General features: G+C 60.7%; 1 protein-coding gene across 9 annotated transcripts in view; it reads right to left on the bottom strand.

Moving 5' to 3' along the window:
- The window catches only part of DPP9 (dipeptidyl peptidase 9), a 42826-nt gene that overhangs the window by 17512 nt on the left and 15891 nt on the right, over positions 1-9423 (bottom strand). For 8 of the 9 annotated variants that reach the window (XM_053220062.1, XM_053220063.1, XM_053220064.1 and 5 more), the window contains 7 exons: positions 9252-9420; positions 8415-8528; positions 5013-5141; positions 3871-3932; positions 2392-2492; positions 540-717; positions 202-364 (listed from right to left, as the gene is read on the bottom strand). In XM_053220062.1, the coding sequence (XP_053076037.1) occupies positions 202-364; positions 540-717; positions 2392-2492; positions 3871-3932; positions 5013-5141; positions 8415-8528; positions 9252-9420 (916 nt within the window). Of the gene's footprint in view, positions 1-201; positions 365-539; positions 718-2390; positions 2493-3870; positions 3933-5012; positions 5142-8414; positions 8529-9251; positions 9421-9423 lie in introns of those variants that run through there. The other variant, XM_053220065.1, reaches the window with a different exon arrangement.

The following is a 9423-nucleotide window of genomic DNA, read 5'->3' as shown; positions in this document are numbered from 1 at the left end:
CCGTGGTGTGCCCGCCCCTGGTGTGAGAAGGGCCTGGCACGTGGTCGGCGCTGAATACACGCTACCGACCGGATGAACAGACTGTCGGCTGCGAGAACCCCTGCCAGATGTTCCAGAGAGGCTGGCTTTCTGACTCCTCCCACCCCCGCCCCTTCGCGGACAGCTCACGTTCATGGGGCGGGTCAGTCGGGCTTTGCTCACCTTCCCCGGGGCTGAAGGGCTCACTCCAGTCGTAGCCTCCGGGCTTTAAGATGGCGGTGACCTTGTACAAGTGGCAGAAGCCGGTCTTGCACTCGTTGGCACGGAGGAAGCAGAGCTCGCCCTCTCCCTCGGACTGGGGGAACGGGTAGAAGATGTCATGAACCTGTCCGGGCAGAAGACGGAACGTGCGTCAGGAGGCGGGCCGCCGCCGCGTGGCCAGGCGTCCGTCCGTGGAAGGCGAACTCGGCCCGCTGCCCCGCCCCCGCCCCGCCCCCGCCCCGCCCAGCCGGAGATCTGGGGGCCCCGGGCCCCAACACCCGGCGTCTCCCCACGCTTACGTTGATCCACACGTCGGTGACCTCCTCGTACACCACGTGCGGCTGGACATTCCTGGGCACCGCTCTGGCCAAGGCCACCCGTTCCTGCTCATCCTCGGTGGCGGGGATGAACAGGGCCGGGGGGAGGAGGACAAGCTGGAGCCGCTGCTGGGGCCGGTCCAGGAACATAGCCCAGGCACTGAGAGGGCGACAAGAGAGAGCGGCCGGAGGCCTCAGGGCCCAGCGGGGGAAGCCGGGTGACAGACGCCTCCCTTTCCGAACGCATGGCGTCACAACCACCCTTCCTCTGGCGGCCTTGCCTACACTCGACCGAGTAACAGGGCAGCACACAAAGGCTTCTCGTTAGCACAGGCCCTCCGGAGAAGATGGGGGGGGGGGGGGCGGCGAGAGAACTCTAACTCAACCATTCTGGAAACATCGCGTGTCATTAGGACTCAGAGCAGCGTTTCGAAGACGTCTGCAATTTCTGCCAAATCCTCAGCCCACGTTCACTATGCTTTATTTCCTGTTTTGCTCTGAATGGACATTGTACTTTTGTGTGTGTGTGTGTTAAAAAATTGTTCATCCTGTCAAACAACCTGAGTCCTTAAGGACTTGGGATAAAGGCAGGCAAACGGCAACTTAAAAAAGACAAAATCCCGTTGGAGGTGGGGACACCTGGCTGGCTCAGTCGGTGGAGGGGTCGTGAATTCGAGCCCCGCGTTGGTGTAGGTATCACTTAAAAATCACGTTTGGGAGCTACTCTATCATTACGTTCTGTCCTCAAAACAACTGTTTTGAAACAAAACTTCTCAAAACGGGGGAAAAAAGGTGTCTGTACCTTTTTTTTTTTAACGTTGATTTATTTTTGAGAGAGACAGAGCACAAGTGGGGGAGGGGCAGAGAGAGGAGACACAGAATCCGAAGCAGGCTCCAGGCTCTGAGTTGTCGGCACAGAGCGCCACACGGGGCTCGAACCCACAAGCCGCGAGATCATGACCTGAGCCGAAGTCGGATGCTTAACGGACTAAGCCACCTAGGCGCCTTATGTTTTTATTTTATTTTATTTTATTTATTTTTTTTTATTTAAAAAAAATTTTTTAATGTTTATTTTTGACAGAGAGAGAGACAGAGACAAGCAGGGGAGGAGGAGCAGAGACAGGGAGACACAGAATCCCAAGCAGGCTCCAGGCTCCGAGCTGTCAGCACAGAGCCCGACACGGGGCTTGAACCCATGAACTGTGAGATCATGACCTGAGCCGAAGTCAGATGCTTTACCTCCTGAGCCATCCAGGTGCCCCTCCACCTTTCCGACTGTAAACGGACCATGTGTCTTAAATGGAGATGTCGGTACCGTAAGTAGAGAAGCTGAATCTCAACACGGAGCGAGAACGACTAAAACCAAAGGGCGATGCCACAGGGACAGGAGATTCCAGCCAGAGCCTGCCGCCCGCCAAAGGCCCGGCCCCTCGGTCCAGGCTGCCTCTGTGATACAGGGGCCAGCAAGTAAATATTCCAGCCTCGAGCGCCACACGGTTCCCTTTAAAAGCAGCCCGTCAACCCCGCCAACGTGGCGCAAAAGCAGCTACGGCCGATCTGGACACCAGCAAGTGTGGCCCCGTGCCCATAAAACTTTATTCCTGGACGCTGAGATGTGGATTTCATAGCATTTTCGTGTGTGATGAGGTATTCTTCTTTGGATTTTCTGACTTCTAACTGTTTAGAAAGCATGAAGGCCGCTCTTGGCTCGCGGGCCACACGGAAACTGACATCGGGCTGCCTGGCCTGCGTGCAGTGGCCCGGGGCCTGGCTCCAGAGACTTGCCCTTGATGTGGCTGCAGGGTCACGAGGTGAGTGACAAGGCAACACTCACTATTTGCCGTCCCGGGTCCACCCGGCCCTGGCGATGTACTCCACCCTGGGGAAGAGCGTGCTGAAGGGTTGTGCCAGCTCCTTCTCTTGGGTTGCCACGATCTAAAGGGAGAGCGGACTCAGGTCACACGTGGGCCCGACCACAGGTTGCCTGGGAGGAGATGGCCGCTGCTGGGGGGGGGGGGGGAATACTGTGTCCCCCAAATCCCTATCTTGGGGTCCTGAGTCCCGGTGCCTCAGAAAGGGCCTTATTCGGAAGCAGGGCGGCTACAGTGTCATTAGTTAAGGTGGTGCTGGAATAGGGTAGCCCCCTTTCGTAAGGGGGATGTGAGGACTCAGCTGCCAGGCAGAGGACACCTTGTGACAAAAGGCAGGACGAGGCAAGGAGCAGGGCCGGGAACAGACCCCCTCACGGCCGCAGAAGGAGCCGGACTGCCCACACCTTGCTATCAGACGTTTGGGCTCCAGAGCCAGGAGGCAACATGCTTCTGTGGTCTGAGCCCCCGGCATGTGGGGCTCTGTCAGGACAGCCTGTTGGCTGGTAAGCAAGGGCTCTGGCCTGGGCTGTCACCACAGAGCCAGGCAGCCTCGGGCGACACAACGTCCAGCTGCCGCGGCTTCCCGGAGGCTAACGGGGCCGGCGCTCGGCGGTTCCGGAGGATGGGCCGAGAACCACGTTGCTGGCAGGGGCTCAGTGAAGCCACCTAACGTCAGGTCTGTGTAAGATCTGCCAGAACGTTCTGGTGCGGAGTGTAGGAAGGTTTTGGTCAGGGTCTGATCATTCCGAAACCAAAACCTAACCCCCGATCGTGAAAATAAGCACATTTTATCTTCCGCCTTTTGGGAAACCGCACACAAAAAGTCATCCCGGCACAAACGTCCCAGAGCTTCCTCAGCCTGTCTGAGTGCTCTGACCTCTGACCTGGGGGGAGGGGTGGTTTCCGTCTGACCTGGCATCCCCTCGGCCCTTCTCGGTTATAGCCTCTCCTGCCCTCCCGGCTGCGGGGTCCTGAGCGAGTGCTCCCGGGGTGATAAGGACACTTGTTGTCGATACTGACCCAGGGTGACAGAAGCATCTGGAGCACTGACCATCCTGGCGAAGTTATAGGTGAGGACCTGCCCAAATGCCAGGGACGGGGAGTGGCCGGGGCGGAGCTCTAGTCCCCTGGACGACTACCAACAGAGCTTTCTGCTCTGGAGACTGTTCTGGAAGCTCTTGTGGGACCTTCTGCTCAAGGACCGCTCCTCAGCATCGCCCCCTCACACCCCAGGACCGCCCAGAGGCAGATGAGGCCGGGCCACCACTCATTTTCGAGACCAAGGCAGGGTGATGGGGCGCTACGGAAGCAGTGCCTTTTTGGGTTCACGTGCCCCCGGAAAGGGGGCAAGCGGCCTGCTGATGTCGCCCAACTGTCCCCCCATCTCCACCACCTACCCCGGCCCCCCCCCCCCCCCCCCCAGGCACCCTGGCCACGCTCACCTTGCCCTGACTATCGGTCTGAAACTCGGCCAGCTTCAGGGCGATCTTGGGATTCTTGCTGCCTGCAGAAATGAAAGGGAGGTGAGGCCGGCAGGTGTCACCCGTGAGGGCTGAGAGCAGGTGTCTGGGACGGAGGCTGTGGGGTGATGCCCTAGGAAGGTGACAAAGCCAGCGTGGGAGGGAGGGGCAGGAAGGGACCAGGTATCCAAAGGTCTCTCCGTGGGCACGTCAACGCTCTGGTCCGGGCACAAAGTCCCTCGGGCAGGCCTTTCTGACTTTGGCCCTGGACCTTGTTCCGCGACAACCGTCTTTACCATTTAAGAACGCAGGCCAGACCCCGTGCTGGGTGGGAAGGCGGGTCGTGGGGGGACAAAACGTAAAGAACATGCCTCCCTGCCTTTGGAGAGCCTGAGAGTTGGTCGCAAAGACAGGGCACGTCCACAATAAGACCGTCAACGATGCGGACAGGTGACACGTGTCCCCCGTGCCTCAGCTGGGCCCCGAGCTGTCGGGAGGCACGTGGCTTACTGGCTGGGATGGCCAAATGGCACTCGCCACAGACAGGTGCGGGTCAGGCTCCAGCCCCTCCTACGATCAGTCCCCACCGTGGCCTGCACGGTGCTCGCCCCGGGACGGGCAGCCCCTCTGAGCCTCAGCTTCCCACCCGTGCAGCGGGGCAGGAGGAGGGCCGACCCTTCCCACTTGCACCAGGGACAGGAAGGATCCCTGGAAGGCCCTGTCGGGTGGAGCACATAGTAGGCGCTTCCCACACGCTTCCCAGGGGACCAAAAACAGGCCGAACCCGGCCTGCAACGTATTTTCAGTTAGCTCGCCAAGCATTTTTAAATAATTCAGGAGCGTTTAAGAAGCAGGCCGTTTCTTGGAGCCACCTGGATTTCTGGCCTCCTCGAGAAACAGGGCAAACTCGAGCCTGCATTCTCACGAGGTGCCAAGTATCTGACGTGCCCCCGGATGGGGCCGCACCCCCAGGCCCCCCCTCTCGCACCGTCTCTCCGGGCCCCGAGGTCACCGATTGTGGCACCGGCCCCGCTGCCGCTGTCGAGCCCGGCCTGCCTCTCTGGGTCCTGGTTGGTGCACGCCTGCCCTGCTGGGCAGCCCGGGCCACTGCCCAGTGCCCTCACCTGTCCTGGGGTATCGGTAGGAGTCCGTCTTCCTTTCTTCTAGCGCGGGGGAGGGCACATGAATAATTTCCACCTCAGACTCGTCAACTTCCTCATACAGGATCCGCAGCGTCTTACAGCCTTCCGGACCTGGAAGGGGCAGGGGGAGCTGCTGGGGGCGCCACACGTCCCCGCTGTCACCCCACCTTCTGCCGCACATAAAGGGGACCCAGCTCTACCATGGCAGGGCCCGGATAAGAGCCTGAGCCCCCGGGCTAGAAGCCTGGCCCTGCTGTTTACTGTAACCATTACATCTCATGCCAGGGCCTCAGTGTTCTCACCTGCATGATGGGAAGAACGGAGCCGTTCCTAGCACGAAATGGCATGAGATGAGGCCCTATGTGGTATTATGGGGCTGAACTGAAATCCCATGTTGGGAGCCCCCAGCACCTCAGAATGGGGCTGTTATTTGGGGACAGGGTGTTAGAGAGATGATGAGTTTGAGAGGAGGTCATCAGAGTGTCCCGATCCAATCTGACTGGTGTCCTCATAATAAGACATGAGGGCACAGACACGCAGAGGGACAACCACGTGAGGACACGGGGAGAAGACGGCCGTCTGCACACCGAGGAGAGCGGCCCCAGGAGGAAGCAGCCCCGGGGACGCCTGATGGCCGACCTCCCGCCTCCAGGACCAGGATGGTAAATGCTTATTGTTGAGCCGCCGTGTCTGGGGGGCTTGCTTCTGGCGGCCCCCGCGGAGTAACACGCGGGGCTCGGCTCAAGAAGGCTCGGGATAAGAATCGTGACAAGTGCGTGAATCCCCGAGCGGTGGCCGCTTGGAAAGGAACGCGGCACGGGCAGTGCTGACCTCACGGGGAGGGAGCCCACGGCTGTTGCTTCCTCCTGAGGCTGCCGAAAAGGGTCCCCATCTGCAGCGTCCTATAGCCCCACCGGAGACTCGCCCCAGATGGAGCAGGGGTGCCTCCAGAACCAGCGGCCCAGCCCCACCCGGTCTGCAGGGGGGGGAGGGGGGCACAGGAGGGGTGAGCCGCTGGCCTGAGGCCATACGGTGTGGGACTGGCCGCACCGCAGCCCGAACCCCTGCCTCAGACTTCTGCGTCCACCTGCCCCACACGAAGGACTCCTGGGCCCCAGACCCCGACAGCCAGGAAGAATACTCTCGGGTTGCCGTGGCCAAGGAAAAGCCCCATCCCTTCATGCGAGACAGCACAGGAGGTGACCCCAGGTGTGGGGTCTGGGAGGGGGCTACCCCAGATGGCTGACGGCCGTGGCGTCGGCGGGGGGGGGGGGATTCTTCCTCGAAGGGGTTTCTGAGCCGGTACCAGCACGCCAGAGAAAGGACCTCTGAGATCATCTAGACCAGCGGACCCCAACCAAGGGCCGTTCTGTGTGCCCAGGGGTCGGTCACCTGAGCTGGTCAGAGCCCGAGGAACACCTCAAGTAGAGGTCAGGGATGCTGTTCAACACCTCACAGTGCTCAGGACGGCCCCCAGCACAGAGGATGAGCCAGCCCCGAAGTCCAGAGTGCCGAGGGGGAGAGATCCGGTTCGTGGCCAAGGACCCCATCTTACCGACCAGGACGCTTCAGGCCTGCAGACAGCCACAGGCTGAAAGAGCTGACCCCGGACCCTAGCTCCAGAGGCACGGGCCCCGGGGCTACACGCCGCACGGCAGCGCACTGAGGAGCCCGGCCCAGGTGGAAGGAGAGGTCATGGCACTGTCCCCTGTAACCTGCGACCCGGCCTGAGTCTCGGGCAGCACCAGGCGGCCTCAGGTGCCCCTCTGATGGGGCGACCCCTCCTGTTCCTGGGAGCCGACTTAAACATATCGTGCTGGCTTCTTTGTATCACAGGATTTAGTGTCTTGCTTCTGTTGATGGCAGGACCATAAGGTCTTCTTTCAAGTTAATTTAAGGACAAGGTGAGTTGAACTAGAGGCAAGAGCGAACAGGAGACGGGGCTCTGACGGCAGACGGCCGGAGCCCGGGGCCGGGACGTGAGCACTGCTGAAGCTCACAGGGGTACGAAGGCCATGGAGAAATCAATTGGCAGCACAAGAGGGTCTGATGCTACCGGCACGTTCCAGAAACAAGTCCCCCACCCAGAGAAGGTAGATCTTGCTTGACCGAACACTGGAGGGGACAAGATACCCCCACACTACGGGGACAAAGACACAGAGATACAAAAGGACCCGCTGATCTGGCTTCTTCCATAAAGAGGAAACCCATCAAGATCGAAGCCGCGTGTAGCTTCCGCTCAGCTCTCTTATAGCTGGAATTTTCTGTGGCAGGATTCAGGATCCTCGGGCCTGCTGACATTTGGGGCTGGATCACTCCTTGTGGGAGAGAGCCGTCCTGGCCACTGTAGGGCGCAGAGCAGCACCCGCGGCTCCTGCCTGCTCGGTACCAGTAGCCACCCAGGCGTGACAACCACGGATGTCCCCAGATGTCACCTGGGGTCTCCTGGGAGCAGAATCGTCCCTGGCTAAGAACCACTGAGAACTCCCAGAAGATCAGAAGACGTATATAAAAATGTTCAGGGGCGCCTGGGTGGCTCAGTCGGTTAAGCGTCCGACTTCGGCTCAGGTCATGATCTCACGGTTCGTGGGTTTGAGCCCCGTGTCGGGCTCTGTGCTGACGGCTCAGAACCTGGAGTCTGCTTCAGAATCTGTGTCTCCCTGCGTCTCTGCCCCTTCCCTGCTTGCTCTCTGTCTCTATCTCAAAAATAGTAAACATTAAAAAAATTAAAAAAAAAAAAACGTTGGCCATAGCACCGTTTATAACAAAAGGCGAGACCCAAACCGAACACCGGCAACAGCCGAAGTGTTGGTAGGTGTGGAACCAGTTAAACACGCCGTGGCCCATCATCACCCCAGGGACAGTTAGTCATCAGAGTCCTCTGTGTCCTGACTGCAACGGACAGAAAGTTCGTACCCCCAAATTCAAATGTCAAATCCTACCCGAAGGCGCTGGTGGGGGGAGGTGGGGCCTCCGGGAGGGGATTAAGTCAGGAGGGCGGGAGCCCCGGGAATGAGACGAGCGTGTCCTCACGACAGAGGCCCAGCGAGCGCCCTGCCCTTCTGCCCTGTGAGCACGCGGGGAGAGGACAGTGGTCGTGAGCCAGGAGCCAGGTTCTCAACAGACGCCGTATCCGCTGGCGCCCCGGCCTTGGACGGCTCGCCTCCAGAACCCGGAGGAAAAGATGTGTGCTGTTCCCCAGCCCCCCGGGCCTGTGGGGTCCTGTCAGAGCGGCCTGAACGGCTTGGGACACGACTATCGACACAAAAGGCTCTGCGGTTTGTTTTAAGCGAAAAGAGCCGAGAGCAGAAAAGCAGGCAGACCGTGGCTCCGCTGCCAGAAGGAAGGCGCGGGAAGCGCTTTGGCAAACGCGAGGGCGCCTACCCTCCCCGGAGGCGGCAGGGCACCACCAGTAGCCGGTGAAGCGGTCGAATTCTTCCTGGATGACGAAGGTGGCCACGCCCGCAGACCTGGGGTCATCGAGGACACTGGGTGAGCCTGGACAGGGAGAGAGCCACATGCGGTGAGGAACGCAGCGCACAGCCAGCCTCCGCCCCCAAGCACCGCGCACATTCGAGGCTGAAACATCCTACGGCTGAGGCCGTCCGGAGCGCTGAGGGGTTGACCCGCAGCCCTGGCCCCTGCCCGCTCAATGCCAGGAGCGTCCTTAACCAGCCACCACAGCTCACGGTGTCTCCGGACGCGGCCAGCGTCCGTGCCGCCTGGGCTAAGCTTCAGGTTTAGGGAGAGAGCGCTGGGGCTGAGGGCAGGAAGGGCCGTGTGACCGGAGCCTCTGACTGGTGCAGAGCTCCACACAACATCCAGGAGAAGGAGGTCACTTCTGGGGAGCAGGGGGGTGAGGGAGAACTCAGGGAGCACGTGAGACCCGAGCCTGACTCGGAGGAGACGGACGGGAACGGGGGGGGGGGGGGGGGGGGTGGTTCACGTGAGCAGAGGCAGAACAAGCACCTGGTGGGGGGAGAGGCCACCCCAGCCAACTCACACAGAGAAAACTATGGACCAGGCAGCCAGACTCCCCACGAGGCCGGGGCAGAGCCACGCAGGACACACAGGCAGGGGAACCGGGACAGCAGGTCCAAGAAGGCGCCCGGTGGTCAGGGGTGACGGGAGTGGGAACGGGGGCCTTTCTGGGAGCTGCGCTGGGGGCCGTCCACACGAGCACCCACCCGGGACAGGAGCCGGCCCCCTGTGTGGCCTCACCTCTATGGCAGAAGGTCAGCCGCCGTTCCTCGCCTGTCTCAATGTTGGCCACCCACAGGTCATTGTTGTTGATGAAGGAGAAGAAGGCGGGGTCGGCAGGGCAGATCTTGGGGTCCATGCGGGGCCCGGTGCACTGGGTCTTGATTTCCAGGGGCTTCATGGGGGACACCTG

This window comes from Acinonyx jubatus, chromosome A2 (assembly GCF_027475565.1).
Source record: "Acinonyx jubatus isolate Ajub_Pintada_27869175 chromosome A2, VMU_Ajub_asm_v1.0, whole genome shotgun sequence".
Classification (NCBI taxonomy): Eukaryota; Metazoa; Chordata; class Mammalia; order Carnivora; family Felidae; genus Acinonyx; species Acinonyx jubatus.
This window is presented reverse-complemented; position numbering and strand designations above follow the sequence as displayed.